This window comes from Acomys russatus, chromosome 20 (assembly GCF_903995435.1).
Source record: "Acomys russatus chromosome 20, mAcoRus1.1, whole genome shotgun sequence".
Classification (NCBI taxonomy): Eukaryota; Metazoa; Chordata; class Mammalia; order Rodentia; family Muridae; genus Acomys; species Acomys russatus.
The window spans coordinates 30,280,453-30,297,908 of NC_067156.1; the positions used below are offsets into that span (position 1 = coordinate 30,280,453).

General features: G+C 43.1%; 1 protein-coding gene across 1 annotated transcript in view; it reads left to right on the forward strand.

Annotated features, from left to right (window-relative positions):
- Nucleotides 1–17,456, forward strand: part of Sh3rf2 (SH3 domain containing ring finger 2) — a 100,990-nt gene that overhangs the window by 53,549 nt on the left and 29,985 nt on the right. Inside the window, exon 4 of the mRNA XM_051163908.1 lies at nt 6,143–6,466. Coding sequence (XP_051019865.1) covers nt 6,143–6,466 — 324 coding nt within the window. The remainder of the gene's footprint in view (nt 1–6,142; nt 6,467–17,456) is intronic.

Sequence of the window (17,456 nt, forward strand, 5' to 3'; positions counted from 1 at the left end):
TTCTGGTGATCTTCCGATGACGACGTGAGTGTACTTAATACTGCTGAACTAGACACTTCAGTGGATGAAATGGTGTCACAGGTGTTTTCTACCACCATAAAATAAAGCTGAGCTAAGTTGAAAGGAGCCCTATAAGGATGTGTTTGTGCACAGAAGCGAGAAAGGGACTGCAATAATAACACTCACCGATGTGTTATTGGCAGTAGTGACCTCTAGATGGTAAAATTCCAGACGGAAGCCAGCGGTTGGCATCAGGTGTCTTCCTCTACAGCTCTCCGTATTATTTTTGAGAGTCTTTCAGTGAACCTGGAGCTTGTTGTCTTGATGATTACTGGCCAACAAACACCCAAGATCTGCCAGTTGCCATGCCTTCACCACCATCACTGGGGGTTCAGGCCTGTGCTACGACACCCAGCCGTTCTGCAGGTCTGGGGACTCTAAACACAGGTCCAAGAGCAAGCAGTTAGCCTCCTGAGCTACTTCTCCAGCCATACTCCTCCCCCCCCAAAAAAATCTATTTCTCCAGTATAATTATCTAACCTCTAGTCGCTAACCTCACTAGCCATGAGCCTCGCCCTAGCTCCAAGCAAGTCATTGCAAATTCAAAAAGAGTTTTCATTGTTTAACTGCATTCACTTGGTGCTTACCATGCATAAAAGTATTAAAAGTCAGAAGTATCGAGAGCTATAAAAGAAGTACAAGGCAGTGTCCCCACCCTCCAGAGGGTGGGGGAACAGAACTGAGACATAGCTGGGGAGAAGAAGCCAATTGTTCCGTGCACGAAAGCCAGAGCAGGTTCTGCAATGAAGGGTGTGTCCACAGCATTGCCCAGTATGTTGGGTATGTCCTTTGCTCTGCCAGTCAAAGTAACAGTGGAGGGAAGGGTGGAGGGAAAGCAGTGCAGAACAGCTGTGTTTTAGAGTAATGCTCACTCAAAGGTACTGTCATTCCTTGTGTCTTGTCTCTTCTCCTGGCACACCTGCCTTGTGCTTCCTACCTATTCAAATGTCACCCATTTTATGAGGCTCTGCAGGGAAAAAGAAATTTCCAGAGCATTTCAGTAGCCAGGCGAGCATTGATTGATTTCTGCCTTCTCTAAATATGTGACAGGTACACCTTTTGGTTAGACTTTACAAGCCAGCTAACACAGAACAGGCTCTCCACTTAAAAAAAAAAAAAATAGTTTGCCCAGTTTATGTAAGGCCTTGGGATCCAATAATAATACAACGGTTTTTAAAGCATTAAAATGAATAAATGAGAACCTATTTGGAGGTGGTTAGAAAAAGATAAATCAACCATTCGCTCTGACTCTGTCCTGTACACTCATTTATTTAATCATTCATTGACACTTGCTCTACATTAAATTCTAAAGATACGGAATAGATGTGGGTCCCTAATCCCCGAGATCGCAGAGTCAGGCACTGAAGGAATTCATTACAGGGATGATGGGTGATGGAAAGAGTGAAGTACAGGGAATTGTTAGGGGGGTTGTGATGCGCAACTTAATCTGGGAGGCCAGCAATCGCCATCTGAGCCAACTGAGAAGCAATTAAAGTTAGAAGTGTATGAACGGAGGGAAAAGCAATTGGGGCCATAGACATGGTGGCACCATGAGGACCCAGAGACAACTATAGGCAAAGCTAAGTCACCAAGCCAAAGAAGAAAATTTTAGTATATGATGAACCATTCTGTAAACAGTCAGAAACGGCTAGGGGGTGCTCTGATACAGAACAGCCCCAAAGCCTCGGTGGCTTAACAAGGAAAATGTGATTCCTCGCCTACACTGTATGTGCAGCTTACGATGCTGCATGGCTCTCCTCACAGCCACCTGGAAACCCACAGTAAGAAGGCTGGGCCATCTTATAGCTGCAACAACTGCAGCACGTGTTCCCTGCATAGTTCCCACAGGCTGGGAGAGTGGACTGTATGTATGTTCGTAGTTGTGGGCCTCTGAAGGACCACTGCCCATATTCACCTACTGTCCATTGGCCTGAACAGTCACATGGCTCCAAGAGGACAGATAAAAGGGGACCCTATGGAACCACATAGTGGAGAGTCTCGCCATATGCTATAATAAATTTGGATTTCACCCAGATATCCGTTGAAGCCATAGAAGGCTCTTAGTAAAGCGGTGACTTGATCAGGCTTGTTTTGTTTTGTCCAATTGTTGTTTTTCAATTGTGTTGTTCAATTGTAGGTTGGTTGGTTGGTTGGTTGGAGTTCATTTGTTTATTCTATTTTCAGACAGGGTCTCATTGTTAATCTGGCCTAAAACTGAATGTACAGCTCGGGCTAGCCCCAACCTTCCTCAGCCTCCCAAGATCTCTGATTACAGATATGAACCACCAGGCCCAGACGTAGGTTTCCGGGATGCAGTGGAAAGAATAAATACAAAAAAGGAGAGAGAAACACGGAAAGACAGACGAGCAGGCTGAGGCATGCATGGCTACATGGCTCCATTAGGAAATGATTCGACTTTGACTGCTAGACTGGAAACAAACAGGCAATTCTGGAACAAATTCAAATTCTAGTTCTTATGAGCATCTGGGGACTGTAGAGGTGGAGGGCAGGAGAAAGAGGAAGTGGCCTGGAGCATCTCCACTCTCTGATTCATGTACCTGGGTCAGGGGTGGAGCCATTTGCTAAGCAGAAACAATAAGGATGTTAGGGAGACCATGTTAGCTCCCCCAAGGACCTGTATTTGGTACCTAAGTAACACATTGGAGGTGGGAGACTTTGGCCTGATCTCCTGCGTTATTTTGAGATGCTTCTTCATAGCTCTGGGGTGAAGGGGTAAGCATTAATTTTATTACCCGTCTTCTGAAAACTGGTTTTTCCCAAAAAAAAACTTCTGTATTTAATGACTATTCATTTGGATACTCTCACTACCAATTTACTTCTAAAATTAGTAATTACAAGAACCCTCAAAATCATCATTAAACTGGCCATTGCTTCATTTGTACCCTTAATTGCTAGGAGGGGGAAGAAGCTAATCAAGTGGTTTGTCTAATTGGGAACCTGCTTTTCGAACATTACTTCAAATCTGAATTGAGCTTTTTAAAGCAGTACTTAAAGTTTTGACTCCAGTAATTTCATTAGCACCAGCGTGTGCTAAGATCTCTTGAAGTGTGTGCTGCCGGCACCAAGTGTGTAAAGCAACTAAATGGAAGGTTTTCTTATAAGAATAACATGGATTTTGTGTGTGTGTGTGTATGTGTGTGTGTGTGTGTGTGTGTGTGTTTTCTGTTAATGCATCATTTGATTTATTAAGCTGCACCTGCACAAAGGGTGGTAAAACAGAAGCCAAGCCTCTGCCCATTCTGGTCTGGACATTTCCACAGGGCAGCCTCAGTTATGTGAACCTCAACCAGCCCAATCAACTTCAAGGATATTGTTTCAAGTGAGTGCAAACGGAAGAGCCCTGCAGTCCTGCCCAGCTGAGCGAGAGGCTACACCAGAGGACAGCAGGGCAGAAGCAGTCTCAGGAGGCCCTTTGTTTGGTTTACTGATTTTAAAAAATTTGAAAAGGTGATGGTAGTGCCCACCTGGACACAGAAAAGGCAGGGCAAGTAAGAAAGAATTAGAGTGTGCTGTTACAGCTGCAGATGGCTGTGAAGAGCATCACTCATTCAATTTGAAAGATATCAGCTATCCTCTTCCTGTGCAAACCATGGAGGGGCAGGTGCTGTGGGGCCTTGCAAGGCCTTGTCCTTAGTCCAAACCACCATTAGAGCTGCGGAAACAAGGTCAATGCCTTCCTCATTCTTCTTGCCTGCTTCTTGTCATCACTTCTGGGTAACACTAATAATGAGATTTTCATTTATATGGAGTTATATCTTTTTGCTTTTTTATATATCTGTCTATCTGTTTTGATAAATATATATATTATATAAACACACTATGGTCAATTTATAGAAAAGTTCCAGCATGTCCCCCCTAAATCCCTTATGCCACGCCCTCTTTATTCCTTCCCAGACTCCCAATACCTAGTAACCAGTCATCTATTTTTCCGCCCCTATGGCTTTCTTTTTCTAGAATGTTCTATAAATGGAACACCATAGAGCCTGGCTTCCTTCATGTTGCTTAGCACATTTGAGATAAGCCTGTGTTGTGTTATGTGTCCATAGCTGCTTTTCTTTTTTATTAGTGAACAGTGTCTCAAAGCACAGATGTCCCAGAGTTACTATTTTTTAACATTTAAAAGACCTCGGCACCTGGAAAGATAGTTCGGCCTGTAAAGTCTTACTGTACAAGGACCTGAGTTCAAACCGCAGAATCCAAGTTGAAAACAGAAAAAAAAAAAAAAAAAAAAAAAAACCCACTTACGATGGCACACACTTGTCTTCCCACCGTTGGGGGGGTGGGGCTGGAGACTCGGGGAGCTCAATGGCCCACCAGCCAGCCTCATTGGCAAGCTCTAGGCCAGTGAGAAACCCTGCCTAAAATCCATACTGGACAGCTCCTGAGCAACAACAACAAAAAGTGGCCTCCGGCCTCCACATGCAAACAGACAAACCATCAGTCAGTCGATCAGTAGTGAATGGCATTCAGGTTGTTTCCTGTTGTTGGCAGCCCCAAATAAAATCGTGGTTTGCGCACACATTTTTTTTCTTTCTTAGAGTAAGTACCCAGAAGCAGGATTGCTGGATCAGATGCTCAGTATGTGTTTAGCTATGAGAAACTGCCAAACCGTAACACGAGCTTCAAAAAGCATAAATCACATCCCGTCTCTCCTCTTCCCAGACCCTGCCAGGAGCTTCCTGTTACACTGAAAATAAGTCAGAGCTTCCCGAGTTGGTGCGATCTGGTGCCTGCCAACCCTGCGGCCGCCTCTCCCTGTCTCCTCACCTGTCCCTCTTCCATCCTTCTCTACTTCTTTCTCTCTGGCCTGTTCACATCCTCATTTCCACACAATCATCTCTTTCTCGCCACTTGTCTCAGCTTAAATGTCACCTTCCTGGAGGCTCTTCCTTGATCTGTCCCCTCACCAATTTAAAGTAGCCACTCCCCTATTCCCTGTTATACTGAAATATATTATCGTCGATGGTCTCTTGTTTAACTAGTTTAACATGGGCTTTATCACTTATGACACTTCTACAGGGCCTCAGCTTTCTTATCTTTGAAATGGACTTTTTTTTAAAGAGCTCTAGGAAGATGGCTCAGTAAAGCACTTTATAAGCTCCAGGAAAATGAAAGACTCTGCCTGAAAATACAAGGGGACTGCCCCTGAGAAATCACAGTAGAGATTGACCTCTGCTTTTTGCACCTATGTATGTGAACACTCACACATGCATATGTGCAAATACATACACAAATATGAACATAATAACACTAACTCCCCACTTGAGTTTTTCACAAGATGGCAAGCTTTTTTTTTAGACAAGAATTGCCTCTTCTTCAAAGTTTTCTATCTTAGCTATTTTAATCCTCTGCACATTGTCATTTTAAAAAGTTCTTAAATGGGAATATTCTTTTTTATGTCTCTAGTTGAATTTCTAAATTAGAATGAGATGTGTGGCTTCGGAGAACAACTGGTGATTAATATAATAATAGGAGTTTAACTAATGGCCCTGAGATTGAAGAGTTGATTCATAGGGACCATCATTTTTTCAACCAATTTCATATTTCCAAAGGCTATGAGTCTGTAGGGGCCCTTAATGAGGGGAGTAGGATGATGAGAGGTAAGGCTACAGTGACACAGCAATCTAGCACTGGGCTGGCTGGCACCAGATCAGACACACCATTTGTTATGTTCCCAGAATTTGTACTAACCAGCTGTTAAACCACTGGTTTATCAATAACACTGCCCACCAGAGCTTTTCTACCCTTTTTCCCCCTAGCTAATTTACCAGAACAACTGATTTGAGAGACAAAGAACAGGAAAGGAAAGTGAAGAGATGGCAGCTTGAAGGAGGAGAAAACAGGATGAGCAGAAGGACGTCGTCCATTTTCTGAATGTATGCTTACTGTCTCAAACACTTAACTGAATGTATGAACTCCACATGGATAAGAGATATAATTATTATACTGACCCTTCTGAGCCAGTGCCTGAGGAGATAGCATCGGCAGCCAATGGACATGAGACTTAGCTACCATAGTGTCTCAGAGAGAGTAACTCTCTTCCACGCTCTTATCTTTGCAGCCAAACCTCACGGCAAGACACCTCCTAGGGAAGAACAAAGGACACCAGCTATCACGCACAAAAAACCTGTCCCTGATGTCTTCACCGTCCAGAGGCAAAGCCACCAACATATCCACCCTCCGAAAGAGCCCAGGGTCCAGGAGGAAGGGGTCTGGGCCGTTATCCATCACAACAGCTTTGAACACACTCAACCGTGTGGTCCATTCTCCTGACGGTCACCAGGTGGTGGAAATCAACACTCCAATGCTCATCAGCTCTAGCGGTCCCTCTGTGTTCACCCAGCATGGGGACAAAGCGGACTTCCCTGCCTGCTCTACAGGACAGGTAGGGAGAAAAGCCACTGGCACCGAGGTGGTAGGCGAGAAAGCTTTACCATGTCACAAGCACTGTTGTATGCTGACTACTTGCCAGGCACTCAGGATACATGAATATTACCTGTATATTGACTGTCAGATATTTGCAATCTCATTTTATCCTTAAGCACTCTGCCTATGATTATTATTAGCCCGATTTTACAGGAAAGGAAACTGAGAGTTCAAAGGGTTAAACAGCTTGCCCAAATTCCCAAATATTTCCCCCTTTTCTGTCCCAAGGTAAGTATAATTGCCTGTTCACCAGGAAACTTCTAAGGAGATGTTGGGCAGCCATTTTCTAGACAGAGTTTGGGCATCATGTGTCATATCTTCTACAGTAGCCTGGGCATCATATAGAACGTAAGTAATAGGACCTGTGGGTTAGCAGGTGTTTCTCGGGATGATGATATAATTTGTGGGTCCGATGCCCATTTCTGTATTTTTGCGTTTTGTCATTGTATTTGATGCAAGCCGCTTGCTCAAAAAATGGTTAAGAATTTCAAGACAGTAATAGCAGCACATTAAATCAAGCGATGGCCCCGAGTGACTACACAAGGCTCACACCCATGGAGCCAGCTTGGATGCTTTCACAGTGGGTACCTAATGAGGTAATGGGCATAAAATGCCTGCTGTAAGGATGTCTGCTCATGTTAAGCTCCCAGTCAGCACTAGCTCGCCGCACTATTTTTTATTATTAGTCCTGCTCACTGAGGTACTGAGAAGAGCTAAGCCAAGGTGAGTTGTAGCAGTCCAGAAGCTAAAGTATTTCTGACAGCATGTGGCTATTTAGGCTGAAGGGCACTTTAAAAAATAAAGGAGGAGATGCATGAGGCAAGGTAATTAAGAAGAGTGCCGTGTTGGGTGCTCAGCTAAAAACACTCTTTGGAGCCATGCAGGTGGCGACTTGAAAGGACAAACCTCAACTTGCACTGATGCTAAGAAGCTGCAAATCTTGTTTTTAAACATGAATTTCTACCTTGAGATTAAATGGCTTAATTGGACTCTAATCCCCTTATAACAAGACAGGGAAGGAGAAAGTCAAGGGCTCCTCACAGACCTGTGTGCTGGTCTGCAAGGAAATCACTCACCTCCACTAATGCTCTACCTTACACCACAGTCTGCATTGCTAAGAGGGAAGTCTCCCACCTAACTGTATCCCCACCTACACTACACACACACACACACACACACACACACACACACACACACAAACACACACATGTTCTCTCTCTCTCTCTCTCTCTCCATATATATACTCTCCTTACATTTCACTTTTTCCGATGTGCATTCTAAATACATTTTTATAGGTATATACATGCGATGTGCCCAGAGTTGTTCTAACAAACACATACACGAACACATGAACACTCTAAAATAGGAACGTGACGACTAACGTGAAGCTGAAAAGTCAGCAGTGTCTAAAGCTCTTTATATAGAGCCATGGGGATATAAAGTGCAGCCCACACTCTGTTAAAAAAAATAAGCGAGTGAGCTCAGCTGGAAGTGGGCTCCTCAAAAGACGTATCCAAGAGACATGTTCTCCGTGCCTTTGAAATCCTTATTCCTGGACATTTACCTCATCTGCTAAGAGGATGAGCCAGAGTGGGAGAGCCACAGTAGCACTCAAAACAAACCTTATTCTTTCCAAGAGTGCACAAAGAATAAGAATTCCAAACTGCAGCATTCAAGGGGAATCACTGGGCCATAGCAATACCTTTTCATGGATGCAGATGGTTATATAAGTGATGACTATTTCTGTGTGCATGGCACAGGTAGTCAGAACATACCCAGAAACCCCATGTACAAGCTCTATCTAAAGATAAGCAAAGACACTGAAATCTCTCTCTCTCTATCTATCTATCTATCTATCTATCTATCTATCTCTGTCTCTCTCTGTTTCTTTCTGTCTCTCGGTCTATCTCTCTGTCTATCTCTCTGTCTGTCTCTATGTCTCTGTCCGTCTGTCTCTGTCTCTGTCTCTCTGTGTCTCTGTCTGTCTGTCTCTCTCTCTGGGTTTGTTCTCTTTTTTCTCGTCTCTCGCTCTCTCTCTCTCTCTCTCTCTCTCTCTCTCTCTCTCTCTCTCTCTCTCTCTCTCTCTCTCTCTCTCTCTCTCTCTCTCCCTTCCTTCCTTATTCCTCTACAATTGTTAAGAGCCTGGGATGGGCCTACCCCACCAATTTCTCCCTACTTTTCCTACGCCATACCTTCACACAATGCTCAGACCCAAATAAGAGTTCTATAAATCAAAATCAAATAATCAAAAGTTTTTATTAAGTATCTGGGCAGGTGGCAGCACATAGGTAGGGAAACATGAAAGAGAGAACAAAATTCTTGTAGGCCTCACAGATTACTAGAACTCTTTCAACCAACAAATATCCAGAGTGTGTACAGTGCACTATTAACCAACTAGATCCTGCTCCAAAAACAAGGCAGTGATAATAATCTAAAATATTTTGAAACTAGTATGAGACAGGTGGGTGGTTAGATGATAGATGCTTGGAAGGAGAGGGAGAGAGACAGATAGACAGACAGACAGACACGGAGACAGAGACAGACAGAGAGACACAGAGAGAGAGATGATACATATATGATGAATAGATAGATGATTGATTGATATGATATAGATAAATTATAGAAGATAGATGAACATATTAGATAGACACATAAACAGACAGACAGACTGACAGTGATATGTAGATAAAGACCAACGGATACATGATATAGTCTTATAGGACAGGTCCAGCCTCCAAAGCCCTGCTCTCCACCCTACAAATGTGGTAAGAACCTTTGTGGCTAAGTTATAAACCACTTTGTGTCAAGGTAAATAAGGACCCAGAAGAAAAATACCTTGGCCAAGTTCTCATAGTTGTAGAGTTTGTTTTGATCTTAGTACTCTCTAGTGCTAGAGCATCATTGGCATTTCACTGTGCCGCCAGCAAAGAGCACTGGAGCATCATCAAGTTAGTGTGATTTGCCTTAAGTTTACTTCTTCTTCTTCTTCCTCCTCCTCCTCCTCCTCCTCCTCCTCCTCTTCTTCTTCTTCTTCTTCTTCTTTTCTCTCTCTCTCTCTCTCTCTCTCAATGTCTCTCTCTCTCAATGTCTCTCTCTCTCAATGTCTCTCTCTCTCTCTCTCTCTCTCTCTCTCTCTCTCTCTCTCTCTCTCTCTCTCTCTCTCTCTCATTATTCCAGACAAGGTTTCTCTGTATAGCCTTGTCTGTCCTGGACTTGCTTTGTAGACCAGGCTGGCCTCAAACTCAGATTCACCTGCTTCTGCCTCCCCAGGTGCTAGGATTACATACGTGCGCCACCGCACCTGGCTTACATCCTCTCTTCTCGGTTGTCTTTGTTTGTCTCCTCTTTGACTGCAAGGCTTTCCACCACTCTTCCCCATGTACCTCCCAGTGAAAAGATGGCCCTGTCTCCTCTCTACCTAAAGGCTTCCATTTGCTGCCACTTTGTTCCTACCAATTGTGTCCAAGCATTCATGGTGTATGTTGGTAAGGGCATGAAGAATACATTGTTATCAAAGAAGAATCCACAATCTAGCAGAGATTCAAAACTCAGTGGCTAGCTGTGGCAGAGACCAGGCTCCCTAAAGAGAGATGAGAACCCTGTTGTCCCCCACACTGCCGTAGGTGGTTTAGGGACCCAGAAATTATTAACACAAAATAACAGGCTGAAAACCACATTCCTTTTACAGGGTTCAATACAGTGCTCCATGGGATGTCCCAGGGGGTGTTTTTAGGATAACAAAGTCTCAGATCTGTTTCAGTCTATCTGTGCCACCCCTCAAGCCTTAGCTACTCCCCCTAAATGAAGAAAAGAGAGAACAGCCTCAGATCCTGTAGGAAGTTACTACCTTGCTTCTAAGTTGAAAAATACCCTTTGTCTATTATGTTGTGTGTGAGTAACTCTCCAAATTGTATAAGTAATATTAATTTTATGTTCACAGCGGGAAAGGCATAAAAGTGTTTGGACACTTGATTTAAATTTTCCCTATTTAAAGACCAGTAAGTTAATAAAGGTATATGTGTTGCATAGACATGGAAAAATAACTATGAAGGTGGGATTCGATACAGATTAGACCCTGCTGATCCTGAGTGAATATGTGGGTAACCAGAGCATGCACACATGGCTGTAGACACAGATAGGAAGAAAACCGTTGAGTTTAACCTTCTCCCTAGCAGAAGAATATTTGAATTTTTTTGAGACAAAGTTTTACCATACAGTCCTGGAACTCACTATGTAAACCAGACTACTTTGAGCTAACAGAAATATGCCTGCCTCTGCCTCCCAAGTGCAGGTTAAAAGTGTGCCCCCACTATGTCCTGACAACAATAGTTGAGTATTATTTTATTATGTGATCGTTTAGTGAAAGGTCCGGGAAATTTCTTTTAGGGAGGTTGCAAACCATATCCAGGTCCCACCAACAAGATAAAAGGAAGGTTGGATAACAAGAAGGCATTTTGAAAAATCACCATAGAGGCCATCCTAGTGAAGAGCCCTGATGCCCTCTGTGAGGCTAGAATTGCCCAGGTCTCCATTGTGTAATTGTTACCATCACACCAAGGAGCCAGAGAAAGGGGTTGAGTTTTCTCATTCTCTGTGTCTTCCTGCCTGTTGGAAACCACCTGCCAGTCCTGGGTTAGACTACACTGTAATAAACTCAAAGATACACTGCAACTATGGGCTGGAAACAACTGCACTTGAAAATGACTCAGAGTCAGACTTGAGCACTTGGAGCAAGTTCTGCGGAACCCTTGATGGAGGAGGTCAAGTGGGCATCTTGGCACTAACACACTTGGTCTTAAGGAAAGCCTGAGACTTCTGTCTAGGACCATGACCTAGGAAGGAAGGAAGCCTCAGAAGGAGAAAACAAGCCAAGTGTATGACATAAAGTTACAAAAGAAGTTGCTTGGCGATACAGTACCTCTTTATGGTAGTCATGAGCACACAGTCCTTTCTGCCCCTGTGATTCAGGATGTGGGACCTCTCCGCTACACTCACAGAACAATTAAGCAGGCTTCTTTTTCTACAATACAATGACCTGCTCCTCTGGCATCTCTTCCTCTTTTCTCTCCATCCCACTTCCAGCTTGGTAAACCCTCCTTCTTAGCCTCCCTCATCCTAGATGTACAACCCAGGGTAGTAGAATCGCAATTTTTTTTAAATCTCGTTCCTAGCCAGTCACAGTGGTGCATGCCTTTAATTCCAACACTTGCGGGGAGGGGGGGCAAAGGCAGGCGAAGCTCTGTGAGTTCAGGCCAGCCTGGTCTACAAAGTGAGTCCAGGACAGCCAGATCCCTGTTAAAAAGAGAAACTTGTCAAAACAACGATGACAACAACTCCTAACCTTCTACATGCAGCTAGTTGGAAAGTCCATTTGCCAGCAAAGCAGTCGCTGTGCCTGTCCCTTCCCACTTTCTTAGTCTTGAACTTTGTCTCTTGCCTAGACTATAGATAGTTCCAGCCTCTTTCCTGGCCTCCTAGAACCATGCTCCATCACCTCACCCAGCCAGCCCCTCCCACAATCACTTGTTTTTACAACCATGATTTTGTAATGACTGTGAACTTTTAAATCCTTTCAGCCATTTCTATTTCCCAAATCTCCAGTGGTCCCTGGAAACCCGAAGAAATGGTAATATCTGCCATTTGTTAAGTGGTGACTAAAAGCAGGAGGAAAAGATTGGGTAACTTGTCTCAAGGCTAGAAACAAAACCAAAGTTTGAGTGTAACTCATTCTCTCCCCTTTAAAAAAATTCTTAAGTACAGCACCATAGAGTGGCCACAGTCTGGCTACAATTCACCTTCCAGCAGCCTCGGCTCATTACGCTGTCATAAGGACCCATGTGCCTAGCCCATGTTCACACAGAAGGTAGAGTTTATCTACATGTGGCAGCACTCCTAATCTCAACACTCGGGAGATGGAGGCAGGAGAATCAGAAATTAGGTGTGATCCTTGTCTACATAATAAGTTTGAAACCAGCCTGGGACTGACAGCATGAGGTTTTGTCTCAAAGCATACTCCCCTGCATACACACGACAGTCATCTGCTCCGCGCCCTAAGGACAATACACACTCAGCCTCCTCACTCTCTTTTGTCCTTGTACCCCTCACCAAGGCCTGAGTTATTCTGGACAATGAACAAATATATGTTGGCAAGATGGTGCAGTTCCCTCGGTCACCTGTTCCAGTAATACCCATCCCTTAAGCCCTAAATACAGCTTCTTCAAGGAAGCTCTTGTCAGCCATCCTCTGTGAGGACTAGTCTCTCCCCTGTGTTAGCTGCACACTATTTATACTCTTGTACAACATGTTGTTATAAGCAGCATGTTAGAACATCAGTAAATAAAGACTGCGCGTCGATCTTATTACATTGCTCAATGGGTTGGAAGTTTCTCAGGCTTGGGAATTTGGTTTTATTCACTTATGTCACTGGAGAATATCCGAAGCCCTCTTGTTTCTGTTATACAGACAGTGTAGAGAAGACAGAGGGCAAAGACAAGTTAGCATGAGGGATGAAATTCCTACTCCCACCTCCGCCTGGCTGATAGCACCCAGGCTAGGCATCTTTGAGTTCCTAGAGAAATGGGCTAGCATGCGTCTTGGAGAATTCTAAGCTCTATAAAGGTGACCCTCCCTTTTAGCTCTTATCTGGAATATTATGAAGCTATTTCTAGAACTGTTGTAAGTCCAGACCCATTCTCTGGGTCTTCCGCTAGGGACTCTCAGCCTAACTTGCTGCTCAGGCTGCATGAAAGATGATTTTTACTGAGTATGAAGATAATCAAGCCTAGCACAGTGACTCGTGCCTGTAATCAAAGCACTTGGGGAGGCAGGAGCAGGAGGATCTCTGTGAGTTCAAGACCAGCCTGATCTACAACACAAGTCCAGGACAGCCAAGGTTAAACAGAGCAACCCTGTTTCAGAGGGGAAAAAAAGATAATTTCCCTCCTTGTACTGACTCTGTCTGTCTGTCTGTCTGTCTGTCTGTCTGTCTTTTCTTCTCTCTCTCTCTCTCTCTCTTTCTCTCTCTCTTTCTCAATGTAAAGGTATGCTTAAGATTCTTAGCTAACTCCACCCTCTCAGATAATTTTTAGAAAGAAATGATGCTAGTATTCCCTAAGTTGATATCTCCCCAATATAAATTTCATTCATTCAATGACTCTCACTCCACAGATGCACACTCAAAAATGATGTATGTAGATCACATTAGAATTGTGTAGTCTTGAAGAGTTACAGGAAAAGAGAAGAAAGTCCGCATTGAATGGACACCCTCCATCACACAGCCTGTTACGTACTATCATTACTTGTCCAGAACATCTTTTATGAGGCTTCATGAGTATTTTAAATATGTTTCTTAGCTTTTTGTAAACATGTTCCTGGGTAGAGATATATCCTTAAAGTATTCTTATGGATTATCAGTTAATGTCATAGAAGGAGATCACTGGCAGGCATCTGAAAGCAAGAAAGGAACCAGATCCCACCTGTCTCTCTTCCACCAGAGCCCACAAGGTAAAAAACAATCATGGACCAACTAGCAATCAGTTCTGAGTCAGAGAAGCCATGCCAGCCTTGAACCCAGGACCCTCTCCTCATCCTAGGACTGAGGCTTCAGATAAGCACACTGAGCTCCAGTCTCCCATGCTTGGAGTTGGGTAATCTATGTGGGAGCTTGTCCTTGGAGAAAACTGATACCCCCTCTATCAGCAGCCAATAACCACTCTTCATCTAAAGTTGAGACCTTCTAGAAATTCCCCTGTCCACACCGCTGAGATCTTATGGGTGCAGCTATCCAATCCAATGGGCTCAGGCATGGACACATGTACATTCAGGGAAGACTAGATGGCTTCCATAAATATTACTTACACACACACACACAGACAGGGCAGGGAGGAAGGGACATAGATGTAAGAATAATAATGAGAGAGAAAACAGGAGTAGAAACAATGTAGAAGCAGTGCTCATGTATGAGGTTCTTATAAAATTAAATAATTAAATAATTTAAACATTTTATTTTTTAATGAGTATATTCTGATTCACAAGCTTGCTGGGGAAATCAAAAGATAGTAAATGTACTTGGCCCCCAATTGTGTTTCTTTTAAGTTTTCAAAGTCAAAGTTTTTAGTAATAATTTGCTATATTGCTGTACAATCTTTCTTATACATTTTGAACTTTTTACAATAAAAAAATTCAAATCTATATAAAAATTAAAAGAATATTATAATGAACACACTCTTGGGACAATTTATCCTTACCCCATTCCTCCATGGGATAAACTGAAGCCCAGACATTGGGTCAAAGTATCTATTACCATGCTTAATAAAATAAAAAATAATAGATAAATAAATAATGTAAAAATTTTTAGCACTGTCATAATATTATCAAACAGCAAACAAAATTGCCTTTTAAACTCTCAAGATCCCATGCTTGCATTTCTACATTTGCCTTATAAACCTCCTCCTCAACTGAGGTACAGGTGAAGTGAGCACTCTGCATTGCTTGATACATCCCCTAGTTTTCTTGCATCCCATACACTCACCGACCTCCTCATCCCTTGAACTGTACCAGTCATTTGTCTCTTGAATTCAAAATCTTCCAGATACTGACAGTTGCATCTCCCAATGGCTTTGGATTGTTGTTTGCTTTGTTTTGTTTTGTGACAGTTTCGTGTTGTCCATGTTTCCAAGTTTATCTATATAAGCAGCCTGTATTAGTTAGTGCTTTATTCCTCTTTATGGACAAATCGCATTCCAGTAAGCGGAAATGCCATAAGATTTAGTTAACTCATTCATCAACTGGTAGGCGTTCGAGTAGTTTCTATTTGTCCATTACCAACAATTTTGCTAGGGCATTTGCATGCGAGCTCTTGTCTAGGTGCATTTACACATGCATATAAACCTAGGAATGGAACAGACTGTTCATATAGTGGTTCTCTTTCACAAAGTTCTGTTTGCAAAACTCACAGCTATTTTCCAAACTGAGTGCACATCTGACATTTATATCAATACATTACAATGATTCTTTTTTTTTTTTTTTCATTTTTTACCAACATGTATTTACTGTCTGCTTATGGACAATAGCCACCGTAGTGTACATGAAGCGTAGTATCTCATTGTAAATTTTTTGTTTGTATGTGTCTGGTTTTCCTGGTTTTTGCTTTTTGTTTTGAGGCAGGATCTCACTGTACAACCCAGGTTGATCTTGGACCCACTACCCTCCTGCCTCAACCTCCCAAGTGCTGAGATTACAGGTACACAACACCACTGTGTCTTGTGGCAGTTTTAATCTGCACTTCTGTTGATTAATGACATGGACACCTGTTCACAAGTTTACTGAACAAGTGTTCTTTGGAGAAAGGACTGTTAGTGTGTGTGTTGTCTATATTTTAGTTGGGTTATTTGTCTCCTTTTAATTGACTTGCAAAAGAGTTCTTTACATATTCTACAAAAGTCTCAGATCATATATATGACTTGCAAAACTTTCCCATTCTATGGGTTGCCTTTCCACTTTCTCCATAGTTATTTAAAGCTCAAAATGTTTTCATTATGGTGGAATGTAGTTTATCTACTCTAGGAAACTGTGTCTAACCAAAATGTAAACATAGCCTTATTTTTCTTCTATGGTATTTTACATTTTTATCTTTTACATTTGTGTCCAGGACCCAGCTGCAGTTGATTTTTGTATATGTTATGAGATTGGGGTTTAAATTCATTCTTATGCATGTAGATATCTAGTTGTCCCTGCAGCATTTATTTAAAAAGCCACCACAGCTCCATTTTGTTAACCTGACACTCTGGTTAAAACTTAAATACTTATCACAACTCATGCGGAGGCTCAAAATGTTTGTTTGCACCTCCTTTCACATTAAAATGTTCCTGTTAAGGCGTCACCTGCCTGCTCCACCAGTTACTAAACTCCCCATCATCTTTCTTCCTAAGGACTTGAACATCACTCTATTCTGGGTGGCAAAATGGCGGCATTCCAAATCCATCCTTCCTGCGGATTTCTTCGCAAACTGCACTATTGACTTCTGTGCTATTGACTCCTGTTTCCAAGAGCACCTCATGTGACAGACAGGACAGAGAGCTTTCTCTGGGCTACACACTGGGATCCCACACCTCATAGGTCAGGGTCTCCCAAAGCTCATATCCTGGATCACTCCCCGTCTCCCCCATTTGTTCCAGAGCACTCTCTAGTTCAAAAACAGGACTCGTTTCTCACCAGTGTCCTGCCTGGAATGTTTGCCACCACAGAACTGCTAAACCCTTTTTCCACTGGCTGCTGCCAGCTGGACTGACGTTGCCCTGAGTGTCTCTGCCAATATCCTTGTTTACATCCTTATCATTGTCCTCAGGATGGCCCAAGTGTCCCAGGTTCCTTGGCTGTGTGTTCACTCCTTTACCCTCCCCAAGGTCTAGTTTCCACACTTGGCCCAAGCTCAGGAGAAGGAGGCCTGCGCTTGCGCAATCTGGAAAAGGAATGGCTTCAAGGTTGATGTGGGGGATGAGTGGTGACTTTTTATTTTCCCAATGTGGCTTCGCACACTAGAATTGCCTTCCAGTGTTCTGAATCAAAGGCCCTGGGAACATACGATGAGAAAGCTCTCGTAGCCCATGGACTGGTTGACACTGCATACTGAAAGCACCAGATGAGCCTGTACATTTGCTACTATTGTGTTTCAGTTTGGTTTTCAACGGTAAGGAATTATAAGTAAAGGTTTTGACTCAGTCAGAGCTCCTTATCGTGGCTTTTCCATCTAATAAGCAAACATTGGACTAATATGATTCGTCCCAGTGCTCTCATTTGCAAAATGCACTAAGTCTTTCCGTGAAGAGTCTCTGCAAAGATCTGCAGTGGCTCACCAAGCTGTAGCCGTGGTTCTTCCCCAAAACCGAGCTTTTAGAACATCAAGTTTGTAAGATTCAAGAGGCCCCTAACAACTGCCAGCAAAGGGGTGA